This window comes from Mesocricetus auratus, unplaced genomic scaffold (assembly GCF_017639785.1).
Source record: "Mesocricetus auratus isolate SY011 unplaced genomic scaffold, BCM_Maur_2.0 Super-Scaffold_100015, whole genome shotgun sequence".
Classification (NCBI taxonomy): Eukaryota; Metazoa; Chordata; class Mammalia; order Rodentia; family Cricetidae; genus Mesocricetus; species Mesocricetus auratus.
The window spans coordinates 37,297,502-37,314,021 of NW_024429198.1; the positions used below are offsets into that span (position 1 = coordinate 37,297,502).

Here is a 16,520-nt window from a genome sequence, read left to right on the forward strand (position 1 = left end):
GTTGGTGGGTCTTATGGTAGGTTTATTCCCATTTTTCTGAGGAATCTCCATACTGATTTCCAAAGTGGCTGTACAAGTTGACACTCCCACCAGCAGTGGAGGAGTGTTCCCCTTTTACCACATCCTCTCCGGCATAAATTGTCATTGGTGTTTTTGATTTTAGCCATTCTGATAGGAGTGAGATGGTATCTCAGAGTTGTTTTGATTTGCATTTCCTAAATGGCTAAGGATGTTGAGCACTTTCTCAAGAGCCTCTCAGCCATTTTAGACTCCTCTATTGAAAATTTTCTATTTAGTTCTGTAGCCCACTTTTTAATTGGATCCGTTGGTGTTTTGGAGACTTGCTTCTTGAGTTCTTTGTAAATTTTGGAGATCAGCCCTCTATCAGATGTGGGGTTAGTGAATATTTTTTCCCATTTGGTGGGCTGCCTTTTTGTCTTGCTGACTGTGTCCTTTGCCTTACAGAAGCTTCTCAGTTTCAGGAGGTCCCATTTATTAATTGTTGATTTCACTGTCTGTGCTAATGGTGTTATGTTCAGGAAGCTGTCTCCTGTACCAATTCGTTCAAGGGTACCACCCACTTTCTCTTCTAAGAGTTCAGTGTGGCTGGATTTATGTTGAGGTCTTTGATCCATTGGGACTTAAGTTTTGTGCATGGTGATAGACATGGATTGATCCACATTCTTCTACATGCCAGCCTCCAGTTATGCCAGCATCATTTGTTGAAGATGCTTTCTTTATTCCATTGTATATTTTTAGCGTCTTTGTCAAAGATCAAATGTTCGTACGTGTGTGGGTTAATATCAGGGTTTTCAATTCGATTCCATTGTTCTACCTGTCTATTTTTGTGCCAATACCAAGCTGTTTTCAGGACTATAGTTCTATAATAGAGCTTGAAGTCAGGGATGGTGATGCCTCCGGACGTTGCCTTGTTGAAGACGGTTGTTTTGGCTATCCTAGGTCTTTTGTTTTTCCATACAAAATTGATTATTGTTCTTTTAAGGTCTGTGAAGAATTGTGCTGGGATTTTAATGGGAATTGCATTGAATCTGTAGATTGCTTGTGGCAGGATTGCCATATTTACTACATTGATACTACCTATCCAAGAGCATGGGAGATCTTTCCATTTTCTGAGGGCTTCTTTAATTTATTTCTTTAAAGATTCAAAGTTCTTGCGATACAGGTCTTTCACTTGTTTGGTTAGTGTTACCCCAAGGTATTTTATATTATTTGTGGAAATTGTAATGGGTGATGTTTTTCTGATTTCTTTCTCAGCCCTTTTATCATCTGTATATAGTAGGGCCACTGATTTTATTGAGTTGATCTTGTAGCCTGCCACTTTGCTGAAGGTGTTAATAAGCTGTAAGAGTTCCCTGGTAGAGTTCTTTGGGTCACTTATGTAAACTATCATATCATCTGCAAATAGTGAAAGTTTGACCTCTTCCTTTCCAATTTGTATCCCCTTGATCTACTTTTGTTGTCATATGGCTCTGGCTAGAACTTCAAGTACAATATGGAAAAGGTATGGAGAGAGTGGACAGCCTTGTCTTGTTCCTGATTTTAGAGGAATTGTGTTGAGTTTCTATCCATTTAGTTTGATGATGGCTGTTGGTTTTCTGTATATAACATTTATTATGTTTAGGTATGTTCATGTTATCCCAGATCTCTCCAAGACCTTTATCATGAAGGGGTGTTGGATTTTGTCAAAGGTTTTTTCAGCATCTAGTGAGATGATCTTGTGATTTTTGTTTTTCAGCTTGTTTATATTGTGGGTTACATTGATGGATTTTCATATGTTGAACCAACCCTGCATCCCTGGGATGAAACCAACTTGATCATGGTGAATGATTTTTTTTTATGTGTTCTTGGATCCGATTTTCCAGTATTTTATTGAGTATTTTTGCATGAATGTTCATGAGGGATATTGGTCTGAAGTTCTCTTTCTTAGTTGCATCTTTGGGTGGCTTGGGGATCAAGGTTATTGAAGCCTCATAGAAAGAGTTTGGCAAAGACCCTTTTGTTTCTACTGCGTGGAATACTTTGAGAAGAATTGGTATAAGCTGTTCTTTGAATTTCTGGTAGAATTCTACACTGAGGCCATCTGGACCTGGGATTTCTTTGGTTGGGAGACTTTTGATGACTGCTTCTATTTCCCTAGGGGTTATAGGTCTATTTAAATTGCTTATCTGTTCTTGATTTAATTTTGGCAAGTGATAGCTGTCCAGGAAATTGTCCATTTCCTTTAAATTTTCGAATTTTGTGGAGTACAGGTTTTCAAAATATGACCTGATGATTCTCTGAATTTCCTCAGAGTCTGTTGTTATGTCCCCCTTTTCATTTCTGATTTTGTTAATTTGCATGTTAACTCTCTGCTGTTTGGTAAGTTTGGACAAAGGTTCGTCTATCTTGTTGATTTTCTCAAAGAATCAACTCTTCATTGCATTGATTATTTGTATTGTTTTCCTAGTTTCTACTTTACTGATTTCACCCCTCAATTTGATTATTTCCTGGCGTCTACTCCTCCTGGGTGAGTTTGCTTTTTTGTGTTCTAGAGCTTTCAGCTGGGCTGTTAATTCTCTAGTATAACTATTCTCCAGTTTCTTCATGTGGGCACTTAGTGCTATGAACTTCCCCCATAGCACTGCTTTCAAAGTGTCCCATAGGTTTGGGTATGTTGTGTCTTCATTCTCATTGAATTCTAGGAAGTCTTTAATTTCTTTTTTTATTTCTTCTTTGACCCAGGAATGGTGCAGTTATGCATTATTCAATTTCCATGAGTTTGTAGGTTTTCTGCAATTTGTGTTGTTGTTGAATTCTAATTTTAAAGCATGGTGGTCTGATAAGATGCATGGAGTTATTCCAATTTTTTGTTGCTGCTGAGGTTTGATACGTTGCAAGTATGTGGTCGATTTTTGAGAAGGTTCCATGTGGTGGTGAGAAGAAGGTATATTCTTTTTATGTGGATTAAACGTTCTATAGATGTCTGTTAATCCCAGTTGGATCATTACTTCTATTAGACCCTTTGCTTCTTTGTTGAGTTTCTGTCTGGTATTCTTGTCTAGTGGTGAGAGTGGTGTGTTGAAATCTCCCACTATAAGTGTGTGTGGCTTTATATGTGATTTAAGTTTTAGTAATGTTTCTTTTACGAACGTGGATGCCTTTGTATTTGGGGCATAGATGTTCAGGATATAAACTTCATCTTGGTGGATTTTGCCTGTGATGAGTATATAATGAACTCCTTCATCTCTTTTGGTTGATTTTTATTTTAAAGTCTAATTTCTTAGATATTAGGATTGCTACCCTTGCTTGTTTCTTGAGTCCATTTGATTGGAAAATCTTTTCCCAACCTTTAACTCTCAGTTAATGTCTGTCTTTGAGGGTGAGGTGTGTTTTTTGTATGCAGCAGAAGGATGGGTTCTGTCTTCGAATCCATTCTGTTAGCCTGTGTCTTTTTATGGGTGAGTTAAGGCCGTTAATGTTGAGGGATATTAATGACCATTGATTGCTCATTCTTCTTTGATTTGCAATGGTTGTTGTTGTTGGAATTATGTGTGGAATTTCACCCCTTTGTTCTTTTGGCTGTTGGTACAGTGGGATTCTCTAATGCCTATGTTTTTCTGGTTGTAGTTGACTTCCTTGGGTTGGAGTTTTCCTTCCAGAACTTTCTGTAGGGCTGTACCCAGATTTTCTATTTCCAGCATTCTCTCAGTTTGTGTTTTCTTTATTGTCTCTATTTCAGTTTTCAGGTCTGTTTGAATTGTTTCCTTCATCTGATTGTTTTTCTTGGCTTTTCTTAAGACATTTGTTGATTTCTTACATTTCTTGTTTTTTTTTTCTTCCATTTCTTTAGGGATTTTCTCATATCCTCTTTGAGAGCCTCAAATATTTCATGAAGTTGTTTTTTAAGGTCATTCTCTTCTGCTTCATATGCATTGTGATGTTCAGGTCTTGTAGTGTAGAGTCCCTAGACTCTGGTGGCATCATATTGGCTTTTCTGTTCTTGAATGTGTCTTTATATTGTCATCTTCCCATCCTTTCTTCCAGTGGGTGCAGGTGGGGCCTCTTCCTTTCCTGGTGGGTACTGGTCCAAGGTTCTCTTTCAGTGGGTACAAGCAGTTCCAATACTCAGATGGTTCTCAAGATGGGAGTAGGAGTGTCTGAGACACTCCCTTCCCTGGTTAAGTGTAGGCGGGGCTACACAGTGATGTCAGCAGACTCTGGATTACTTGGACCACTGGGGGCGAGTCGACCTGCCTGTAGTCCCCAGGCCAGGAGATTCCAAAGAGCTTGTGATTATTTTTTGAGGGAAGAGGATGTGTCCGTATTTCCCACTCCAAATATGTGTTGTGCGGAAGGGAGGTGTGTGATCAAATACATTTGAGATAATTTTCTTTTCAAGTCCAGGAAGCCAGTGAAAAGCTATAACTTAAGAATTAAAGTATTATCCAACATTAAAAAATTATTTAACCATAAAATTCTTTTTAAAAATATCAGCATCTAATAAAATCCATAAAACAAAATTTGGAAAATATCACCCCCTTGGCTAAATGTCAGTTTCCAAGCCTCATAAATTTCATTTCTTAACATTTCTCAGATCTGGTTCTGCCTCAATCTCACCATTTTTTCATCTCCTCCCAGTGCTATGGCATCATCCCTGAGCATAACTCTTTACTTTGTCTCCTCTTTAGACTTCACTTGAATGACAGAATTATCTTCTCCAACATGAGGCAACTTTCCCCCATAGAAACAGCTACTGGCTCTCCACCACACAGAGGAAGGAAACTCAACCTCCTCAGTAAAAGATGCACCCCTTTTCAAAATCAGAAGCGCTCATTACTTTTGTCCAAAGGAAGCTGCATCATAGTTGGCATCTCTATGACAAAACTTCACAGTAGCGATATGGGTAAGGCAAAGAGGGTGGCTGTATTGAAGCTCTTCACTGGAACCACAAAACTGGGGTTTGAGGAGAAAGGAAAGCACCCAGCAGAGGCTAGAACCAAAGTTGGTTGCAGAAGGAGTAGTAGAATGTAGAGTCATGGTGGCCCCATTTAATGTTTTCCAACTTTACCAGGTGTCTTAGATTACTAATGCTGTTACGAAACACCATGTCCAAAGCAACATGGGGAGGACACAGTTTATTTGGCTTGCAATTCCACAGCACTGTTCATCATCGAAGGAAGTCAGCACAGGAACTCAAACAGGGCAGGAACCTGGAGGCAGGAGCTGATGGAGATGTCATGGATGGGTGCTGCTTATTGGCTTGCTCTTCATGGCTTGCTCAGTCTTTTTTCTCATAGTACCCAGAATCACCAACCACCCAAGCAATTACACCGCCCAAAATGGGCAGAACCCTCCCCTATCAATCACTAATGAAGAAAATGCCCTACAGGTTTGTCTACAGCCTGATCTTTTTTCCCCCTCAATATATGTTTTTATTTAAATTAGAAACATGAATGCTTCACATGTCAATTCCAGCTCCCTCTCCCACCCCTCCTCCCTTGTCCCTCCACCAAACCCCCTCAAGCCCCCCACCCAATCCCCATATCATTCCCCAGGGAGGGTGAGGCCCTCCTTAGGGGAATCTCCAGAGTCTGTCATTTCATCCAGGGTAGGACCTAGGCCCTTTCCCATGTGTCCAGGCTGAGAGAACATCCCTCTATGTGGAATGAGCTCCCAAAGTTCATTCATACACCATGGTAAACACTGATCTACTACCTAAGGCCCCAGAGATTTCTGATGCCTCCTCCCTGGCACTACATTCATGGAGTCTGGATCAGTCCCCTGTTGGCCTCTCAGCCATCAGTCTGGGGTTCAAGAGCTCCCCCCTTGTCCCATCAGCTGTTTTTGTGGGTTTTACCAGCACGGTCTTGACCCCTTTGCTCATCAACCCTCCATCTCTGTCACTAGGTTCCAGGAGTTCAGTTCAATGTTTAGCTGTGGGTATCTGTCTCTGCTTCCATAAGTCCTTTGATGAAGGTTCTAGGATGGCATATAAGGTAGTCATCAGCCTTATCATCAAGGAAGGGATATTAATGTAGTCTCTCCACTATTGCTTAGTTTGCCAATTGGTGTTATCCTTGTAGATCTCTAGAAATCTCACTAGTGTCAGTTCTCTCCTCACACCTATAATGACTCGATCTATTATGGTATCTCTCATCCTGTTCTCTATTCTTACCTCAACTCAACCTTCCTGCTCCCCCATGCCTTCTTCTCCCTTCCTCTTATACTCCTCCCTTTTTCCTGGTTCCCTCTCCCCTCCCCCAATGTTCCCAATCTGCTCAGGAGATCTTGCCTCATTCCACTTCTCTGGGGTACCATGCATATCTCTTGGGAACCTCCCTGTTTCCTAGACTCACTGGCACTGGGATTGTAGTACAGCCTGATCTTATATAGTCATTTTCTCAGTTGACAGTCTCACCTTTCAACTAACCCTAGCTTCTGTCAAACTGACATAAAACTAGCTGCCACACTATGGTATAAAAGTGATATACATTTAATGCAAACCACACTTCAAATTTTGAATTTGGATTTCCCTTGGTTAAACCCATGTATACCATACTCTCCAGATCCTGGGCATTTCCTAGATCATGAGGGTGACCATTCCTTGCTCTGTAGCACACTACATTATAAGCCAGGCTGGCTATTGGATTGTGTGTACTTAATGAGTTTTGACATATAATTTTTTTTAATGGGCAGTGGGTTTGCCAAGAAAAATCCTACCATTTAGTGGAGGCATGTGTAGTGAGGGTCACTGGAAGGCCTAGACCAAGGATGAATGAAGGAGGAACACCTGGGTGGGAGATCACAGCAAGGGTAGACAATGGCAGTGAGGGCTGTGGGTTCCAAAGAAGACTTAAGTTTTCTTGGGATGTGGGCTTCAGCGTGAAATTATTTGTGTTTGGAAATATTTTGTCCCAATTAAGTATGGTTCCAAGCTCTCCACACATGCAAACTCCAATTCTCTAGCCTAAACTCTAAAAGTATTCATGTTCTCCTTTGGATAGGAAGAAAGCAATATGTTCCAAGTCCCCTTGAAGAAATGTCCTCGGGAGTCAGATCAAGGGTCCTTCAAAAGTTGGATGCAATCGAATCAGGTCTGCTTGCTCCCACAGTTCCACATCCCTCATGTTCTCCCACAAGAAGAGTGCTAAAGAGCTATAGCTGCCTATGCCCTCACCGAAAGGAAACTTATACATAAGCCCTAACAAATATTATGGTGTTCCAGGACTGAGGACACTAGAAATGAAAAACCTAGGAGACGGGAGAAATAGAGGGGAAAAGAGAGGAGGACATGGGAGAGCAGGAAGGTTGAGCCAGGGTAAGAATAGAGGAGAGAAGGATAGGAGATACCATAAAAGAGGGAGCCATTATAAGTTGGAGGAGAGATTTGGCACTAGTGAGATCTTCACAGATCTACAAGAATGACACCAACTGGCATTAAGGTTACCTTAAATGCCCTCCCATGATAATGAGAATGATGGCTACCTTATACGCCATCCTAGAACTCTCATCAAATGGCTGACGGAGGCACAGGGAGACACCCACAGCTGGGAACTGAATCGAACTCCTGGAACCCAGTTGCAAAGAGGAGTGATGAGCAAAGGAATCAAGATCAGGCTGGGGAAACCCACAGAGGTAGCTGACCTAAACAAGAGGGAACACATGGACCCCACACTGATGCCTGAGAGGCCAGCATGGGACTGATCCAGATCCACCCCCCCCCCCCCACTGAACCTGGGTGTCAGAGAGGAGACCTCAGCAATTTGTGGGACCTTGGAGAGTAGAGCAGTATTCATTCCTGGCATACAGATGGACCCTGGGAACCCCATTCCACGTGGAGGGATGCTCTCTCAGCCTGGACACATGGGGGAGGACCTAGGCCCTGCCTGGGATGACATGACAGACTCTGAAAATCCCTCCTAGAAGCCCTTGTCCTCCCTGGGGAGTAGAGGCAGGATGGAGTGGGAGTGGGGAGTTGGGAGGGTTGGGGGGGAAGGGGAGGAGGGGAGGGAACTGAGAGTGACATGTGTAAAAGGTTAAATTAAAAAATATGAATAAAAAACCTCAATAATAACAAGTGACACATATTTGACAAGTACTGGAATGAACACCTTTGTCATTGCTATGAAAAAGAGTAGGCATTTTAAGATGTTTATGTGATTTGGAACTACCTGAAAGGACATCACATGTGTACGTATTAGCACATTTTAGTTATGTATAGGCTTAATACAAACTGTCATCAATGATGGTATTTGGTTTGATAAGCTTATGTTTCTCATCTGAATTTTTCTGAAATCAACAGCATTTATACTGGTAGTCCATCACACATAGTAGCCAGAGGTTTCTGGGAAAAACAGTTGATTTTCATCATTCTATGCCAAAGACAAGTGTTGGGGAAGTCCTGTGTATATGTCAATAAAGCACTGTTGGCCAATAGGGAAGCAAGATAGGTGGGACTAGGAGTCCAGGAGGACTCTGGGTAGGAGAAACACAGAAAGTCAAGATGTAACTGCCATAGGGATAAGAAGCCCGGAAAGTTCTCCGGTAAGAGAAATACTTAGATTAACAATTACGGGGTAATTACTTAAGTCAGAGCTAGCCAGTAAGAAACAAGCAAGGCTAACAGCTTCATAACTAATATAGCCTCATGTGTGTTTATTTGGGACTGATGCGGCTCTGGAACCACGCTGTCGGGAAGGCTTTCTCTTTACAGACAAGGGGTTCTGTAAGGTTCATGTGGAAATCAATACATGTTTCTTTTGTGTCTATGCTAAAGGAGAAACCCATGTGCTTCCCACAGAACTTATTTAGAGATATCATTTACATGTAAAACAATGCTGACAAGTGTGCTTACAGAAGCGAATATTCTACCACAGTTAGTGATTAGAAACAAGTTGCTACAAGTGTGACTCCTATTTGGACTGGAGTATTCTGACTGGTCCAACCCCTATGATTCTGTGTATCATTCATTGTGTCATTCCTCCCTCTCATGCATGAGAGATAAAGCTGTTGATACTAGCTGCAGGGAATAAAGATAGAGTTTCCTATTTGATGAAACTGTTTTTTTTTTTTTCCAAATAGGCTTAGTTTTAATATGTTTTCTTTTTTTTAAACAGATAACCCTCAGATCCCAAAGGAATACCTGGCATCAGTACATGTTAAATACCTTATGATGTGTTTGATTTTCTGTTAACTGTTATAAACAAAAGTTTATTGCCAGTATCACAAAGAAGGGAGGTGACATAGAGTGACGAGAAGGGGGAAGAGAGGAAAGGAGGGCATCTTATACTCCCTAAGGTTTATTAGAATTAGGGCTGTGAACTTAGGGAAGCACTGACTACTCTTACTGAAGGCTGGGTGAGCAATTTGGAAATGGGTATCAGAGGAAGAGGGGGCAGAGTACCTCAGCAAATCTTACAGGCGGGTTGAACTATACTTTTTGTCTGTGCTACTCATTGAAAACTGTTAGTACATCATTATCTTAGTTAAGGTTCCTATTGTTGTGAAGAGGCACCATTACCATGGCAACTCTTACAAATTTAATTGGTGCCGGCTTATAGTTCAGAGGTTTAGCCATTGTCATCATGGGAGGAAGCATGGCTGTATTCAGGGAGACACCGTGCTAGAGAAGGAGCTCAGAGTTCTAAATCCGGATCCTCAGACAACAGGAAGACAGAGTGAGACACTGGGCCTGACTTGGGCGTCTGAAACCTCAAAGTTCACCCCCAGTGACACACGTCCTCCAACTCCTCCAACAAAGACACCTACTTCAAAAATGCCACACCTCCTACTAGTGCTACTCCCTAAGCCTATTGGGGCCATTTTGCATTCAAGCCACCACAATCATATAGCACTCAATGCAAAGTGGGGCCATGATGACATCCATGACAGTCCACAGATATACATTATCATTCCAAACCATAGGGAAGGGAGCAGAGTGAGGAAGCACTGGACCAAAGCAAGATTGAAAACCAGCTGGACAATCTCCACACTCTACATCTCCATGTCTGATTTCAAAGCTCCTTTTAGCTTTGCTGGCTGCAACACATTTGTTTGCTTTGAGCTAGTCCTGCTCCTTGTTAGCAACTCTCCTCAGCAGGTAACCCATGGCTCTGGCATCTCCAATATCTTGGGGTCTCCAAGGCAATCCAGGGTCAGCTTCATAGCATCTCACAACAGCTTCTCTAGGTCTCCATTTAGGGATACCCCTGACACATGCCTGGCCTTAGCTGCTTTCCTTAGTCCATGAGGCAAATTCTATAACCTGTTTTTTCTATCCCTAACTCTAAAGACAGAACCACATAGCTGAAGCCGCTAAGTTCTGCTGCTTTCTTGGGCTGGAACATGATTCCTTTGGTTACTTACATCTTCACCAGCTTTCAGTCTTTCACTGCCTAAGCTTGGGTGTCCTGAACTTGCTCTGTAGACCAGGGGGCTCAAACTCAGGAAGCTTCTGCCTTCCCAGTGTTGGAATTAAAGGCATGGACCAACACACCTGGCTCTAAGCTTTCCTTTAATTTTTTTCACAAGTTGGAAACTTAGCTGGGTGTGATCTTGCCCTGAGGTCACAACTTCCTTTATTCCAGTTTAAATTTGTTTTTATCTTCTTGAATACAGTACTAATTCCATTACACTTCCTAGTGTTCCTTTTATCTCAAATTATTCTACACCTTGTATTTTTTCTTGCTCAGTTTGCTCCTTTTCATTATAAATCTTCATTGGCATTACCACTAATAGTGTAATAGAGTCCATACTAGTCCATTTTGAGATTTCCTCTGCCCACAGAATTAATATACAACTCTTCACTTTAGCTTAAGGCAGCCTTTTCAGACAAGGGGGAAAAGCAGCCACAATGTATTTATCATCTGGTAAATGAAAATGCTTTTGACATCTTTTTGTTAGGTTTATCTTTACTTTGTAGGCTGTAAAAGAACCACAGAATATTACAAAACATAAAGTATTGAAACTTTTATTTATGTGGTGTATAAATTGCAGTAACAAAAATTTATCATGAACATAGAGCTGAAATACTGTCAATGATTTGCAATTTGACATGATGCTGTAAAATTGGCTACATTTCATGATTTTTCACAAGAAAAATCTCAGTCTGGATTGTCCAAACCCATGAATTCTCACATTACACTCACTTTCTGTGTGACATACTTTTTATTCTTATTTTTCTGAACAGTTTCTGAGAGTTGTGAAGATCACAGTGGCAATGAATCCCTTTATCCACTGCAGGAAGCAGCAGGCTGGCTTGTTTCTGTTAACTCCTTTGGGAACGATTATCTTCAACGATAATAGATCTAGTAGGAGCCACTTCCACAAATACATATCGAAATTCAAATTGGCCACTCTGTGGGTCCTGAAAAATGTGCAGAAGTTGTTACCTTCTCCAGAGCCTGAGCAACACTATGCTCAGAGCCACTGGCCCCCAGTGACCCCACTTGCCCCTCTGACCCTGGTGACCCCGAGACTGGCATACCTCTTCCACTTCTGCATGCACTGTTCCTTGCTTCCCTGGTTCAGAGCCCTCAATGTAGAATTTCACACGGATGCGCTTTAGCCCATTTTTTGCATATTCAATAAAACTGTCAAGAAAACAAAGATGACATCAAGTTCCTTTTACTAAACATTTATCCTAGAGTTCTCCCAAGGGCACTATATTACCTGACATGCTGTCTCCGCCCACGTCTCGACATTTCCCCGTAGCCTTTAACAGGCTCCCCAAACACACTGATCACCTGCAGAACACAGACCATGACTATTTAGTGTGACTCTTTACATGGTTCCTACATATATACTTACTGATTATCAACTGATACATGATTTGTCTGCACATTCTAAGTGATCTCAGGGGGGAAAAGTCAGTATGATGAAGCACTTTACAAGAATGGTGACTCAAACAAGAAAACTAGGAATAAAAGGACATTATATAAACATCATACTGCAAATAAGTAAATATCTCATGCACAGGGACAGAAATGGGTCACTCTGCATTGTCACTTGTAGCTTTGGAATGATCAAGGCTGAGATGAAGCTGTTCCCTCTCTTTACAAGAAACAAAATAAACCAAAGTGTAGAAATATTTCTCTACTAACACTCATTTTGGAAGATAAAATGGACAGGCATTTGAAGTGCCATTGTTAGGTGTCTAGTATTAAAAGCTGAGTTAAACATAAAATTTAAAGCCCTGAGCATAGGAAGGGAAGAGTATCAAGTAACACTGGTGCCGTTAAACCAGTGCAAACCTTTTTTCCTAATGACAAAAATTCAGTTGATATAGAAACAGTTTGCATTGAATTTTCAAAGCAAACACGTTGGAATCCTCTCTAAGAACACAAACTGAATATAAAAGGAAAACACTATCCTGAGTCTCTTTGCTGGGTGTCCTTATTACTGCAAACATCCATGAAAAGGAAGGTTGTCAGCTGCCAGACACCCAAAACCTAAGCGTTGGAAGGACTAACTGTCAAGGAGTTCAGAGGCAAGCCCAGCCGTTTCAGATTAGGATTAGCTACTGTAAGGCAGGCAGACAACCTGGCAAACTGGACTCAACCAGTACCGACAAGACAGACCTGCAAGGAAACTGATCTCAACAATGCCCATTCTTCCATATATTCCATGTGGTTCTATCTGTCTCAATCTGAAAATGCCTAGGGCCTGTGTCTGTGAATTCCACCGCATCCTAACACAGGCTAGGTGCCTACTGGAGACCATATAGAATTCCTTGAATTCCAAACTGGAATGGACAGAATGGTGACCATTGCTGCTTGGCAAAATTTCAGCATTTCAACATTGCAGACCACACATTTTTAGTACCCTTTTTCTTTCATTTTTAATGATTCTCAATATTAATTCCCTTTCCCTTGGGAAATTTTGTGAGGGCTTCGATAAAAGGATAAAAATGTGTACAATGGCACCCCACCCTCGTGGAACCAGGAATTCTGCTGTGCCCTCCTAATTACACCGAGAACAGGAAAGTCAGAGATTTACTAGACACACATGGTGGCAAGGATGAACTGCCTACAATTCAGATGCAGAGCCTGAGCCCATTAAAGGCAAGAGTTCAGTTAATTAGTCAACATAGAGAAATCAGAATGGTCTGGTATAATATGGAAAGAGTAAGGCTTCAGGACCTTCCCGTTCAACAGTGTTAGGGGGGAACAGGCCCGTGTAGTCAGGCTAAGAAACTGTCAGACACCGCCAGCTTCTGAAGTATCCACCCTGACGTACGGGCATTCAACACCCGTGAAGAATGGATAAAGTGACCACTGGTACAGCTGGGAGGAAAACATACATAGTGACCTTTGAGTGCCGGGATCAAAGTGAGTCAGTGAACAAAGGCCTAGTGACTTAAAGGCGACCCCAACAGCTCATCATCGTAGGATGTCACTGCTTCAGAGGTGATGCTTTCCTGCTCCCCAACACCTTCTCATCAGGAAACTAACCTCTGGGTGCGTTCTGCATTTGCCTAAGGCTTTCCCGTATATGATGTTAGGACTGGATGCAGAAAACAATTCTTTGAAAATCGTGTATAACAAGCCACCTGAAAAAGCAGAGAGAAAGATGAGGCAGAGCCACAGGGTGGGAGGCTGTGGAGAGGTATTGAGGCGCTTGCTGGGTTGTCACCTGTAATGCTGACTCCGAAGAGCACCACTATCAAGTAGGTGAAGTCTCTTCCGGCTTCCTTCACTGGCAAGAGAAAATGTTGACAGGTTATAAGTGTGTCCATGGTACCCTGGTTCCTGGGGGCTTTGTGTGTTCTGAGCAGGTGGCATGTGGGGCTTAGGGCCCAAGGGAGCATCCTCAGCAGATGATTCCAATGCTCCCAAGCTTCCCAGTTTGAAATGAATCCCTCACCCCAATGCTAGGCCTAGCCCCGCTTGGCTTCCGAGTGCAGATGAAAATGGGCTGTCCATTCTGGCATGGCTGTACACATGGCCTACCCATCTTCGCCCTACTTTCACTGGATATCATAATGTTGATACTGCTTCCTTTCTAGTGGCAGAAAACCTGTATCAGTCTCTCAAGAGTGAGGATTGACAGAGATGAGGCAACATGGACACAGGTCTACCCTGACCAAGAATGCCAACATAGTCAACCGAAAGACAAGGGAAGAACCCAAAAAGAAACAACTCTTAACGGTATCACCCCACAGGTCCCCACTGACTGGCGCATAAAGTCCTTGAACTCAACTTGGAATTGGAAGGCAACTGGCCAGGATGATCTCTGAATTAAATACACCTACAGAGGCTGTTTTTATTTTTATGTACTAAGTAAGTATATGAGCATGTGGATTAAAGGTAATTAATGAATCATGATATTATTATGAGGGAGCATGTGTGCTTACACACATTATTTATGTAAGTGCATGTTATATGTGAAAAGCTCCATTATCACACTGTACTTTTTCACGGATGCTGAGAACATTTGCCTCTTTGGTACGCAAACAGGTTAGTATAGTCATGTTAGGAAGCCAGGTTTCTCTAACTTCAATCCTTAAGAATTTATTTTTCCAGGAAATCAAAAATTTAACAGGTAGTATTTTCCCCTCCACGCTTTTCATATGTACAGTAAAGTATCATAATAAAACCACGTATTTAAAAGTAGTCTTTACCATAACATACTTTCAGGCACTGGTTTCGAATCTGAAATGTGTTCAGGGACTGGAGAGATGGCTCAGAGGTTAAGAGTATTTGTTGCTCTTGCAGACAACTGCAGTTCAGTTCCCAGTACCCACATCTGATGGCTCACAATTGCCTGTAACTCCAGCTCTGGAGAGGATCTGACAACCTCAACCTTTCCTGGCTTCCATGTTCACCTAGACTCACGTGTACACATAGACACACACACACACACACACACACACACACACACACACACACACACACAGACAGACAGACAGAGACAGACAGAGAGAGAGAGAGGAATCTTTTAAAAAGAAAAGAGAAACATTGCATCTACCAAAATTTGTATAATTGATAGGATTGATTTAAATAGTAATTGCTTCAAAAATGCAATCTTTACCAGGCGCAGAGGCTGAGGTCTGCAATGACAATCTCTATTTCATTATCCATAATGTCATAAATTATGTGTCAACAGACACTGTGTGAGGCCCCAAATTGAAACACAGAACAATTAGACTAAGGCATATTTGTTCCTGCTTTCCAAATCTGGTCATTGGCCCACAAAATCCTGTTCCTCCCAATACTCATTCTTGACAGGAATTTTCTAAGTCAAGTACAAACAGCTCCCATAATATCTACTGTGTGTAAAGATGTTACTATTACACACACTTGCTAAGTTTTAAAACTTCCTGTTAAAGCTAGGGGTGGTGGTGCACACCTTCAATACCAGCACTGGAGAGGCAGAGGCAGGTGGATCTCTGTGAGTTCGAGGTCACCCTGGTCTACTGAGAGAATTTCAGGACAGCCTATAAAGCCACAGAGAAACCCTGTGTCAAAAACCAAAAGAAAAAAAAAATCCTGTTAACACTACAGTGTAGTGTTCTTCATCTTTCTGACTTTTTTGACCTAATAGTTCACTTAAGACTTTCATGCCTTGTGTTTCTGCATCTGCAATTGAACGGTAAAACACTTTCTCTATTGACTGACAATAGTATCTCTTCCTTTTTATCCACACAACTATTACTCACAATGTAATAATCATACCGAATTCAAGATCAATTTTAAAAACAATTATAAAGTTGTGAAAACTGCGGGTCGACATATATTTAACAGTTCTATTAATTCCCTTTTTCTGTATAATTTCCCTACCCCATCTTTAGACATGAACTCGGCATAGGATGGCATTTGGCAGATTTTGTTAGGTTGGTCTTTACTGGAGTACTGTATATTTTACCTTTCTGAGACGTTGAGACGCCGGTTTCCTCTCTCTGATTTCCGTGAATAGACACTTGCTTGCTGCCGTCCTCGTTTGCTTTCTGGGGGTTCGGCCCTTGCGTCCAGAAGGTTTTCTGTGTGAACCCAAGAGCAGTTCTAGGATGCACTGTTCTCTTCTGCTCTAGCAGCCCCCATCTCAAAGGCTGGGTCTTCAAGTAAGCTCTGGTGAGCACAGAATGTGGCAACAATTGCTTGCCCAAGCACCGGGGCAGCTTCTCCATACGCTGCACAACTCGCAGAGAAGCACAAAGCATGTTCACAAAAATGGTGAGGCTTCGGGACTGCAACTTCTAAAGTTTAGGAATTCAAACACGCAGGCGGACATGAAATCAACTCACTGACATCACACAGCGTGTTAGGCGGATGTCAAGATGAAAAGTCTCCAAGAGAGGTTACGCACACTTTCTGTTCTTTCTTTCCTCTTGAATTAAAATGCCCTGTTTACCTCACTATTGACATTCACATCTTGCCCGCCATGCTTTCGCAAAGCAGTCTGGGAAACCCCATGCATCCTGGGAATCGCAGTTTAAGGACTCCACTTTTTACTGTGCGACCACAGAGAAAGGAAGGCAGGATGGACTACATTGCCCACAATGCCAAGCGGTCACAAAGCCC

The 16,520-nt window shown here is 41.9% G+C and overlaps 1 protein-coding gene across 1 annotated transcript; it reads right to left on the reverse strand.

Annotated features, from left to right (window-relative positions):
• Positions 1-10,953: 10,953 nt before the first annotated feature.
• On the reverse strand, positions 10,954-16,472 carry Timm21 (translocase of inner mitochondrial membrane 21). The gene is made up of 6 exons (XM_005065392.4): positions 15,865-16,472; positions 13,633-13,695; positions 13,452-13,549; positions 11,671-11,744; positions 11,486-11,591; positions 10,954-11,365 (listed from the first exon to the last, which is right to left on the reverse strand). Exons 1-6 carry the CDS (start codon positions 16,157-16,159, stop codon positions 11,267-11,269), a joined length of 735 nt encoding a protein of 244 aa, XP_005065449.1. The 5' UTR covers positions 16,160-16,472; the 3' UTR covers positions 10,954-11,266.
• Positions 16,473-16,520: the final 48 nt, after the last annotated feature.

Coding starts and splice junctions, on each gene's coding strand:
- Timm21 (XM_005065392.4), bottom strand. CDS start 16,159: ATGCTTTGTGCTTCTCTGCGAGTTGTGCAGCGTATGGAGAAGCTGCCC. Junction 11,592..11,670: donor GGGCGGAGACAGCATGTCAG/GTAATATAGTGC, acceptor TTTTCTTGACAG/TTTTATTGAATATGCAAAAA. Junction 11,366..11,485: donor TGCATGCAGAAGTGGAAGAG/GTATGCCAGTCT, acceptor CACATTTTTCAG/GACCCACAGAGTGGCCAATT.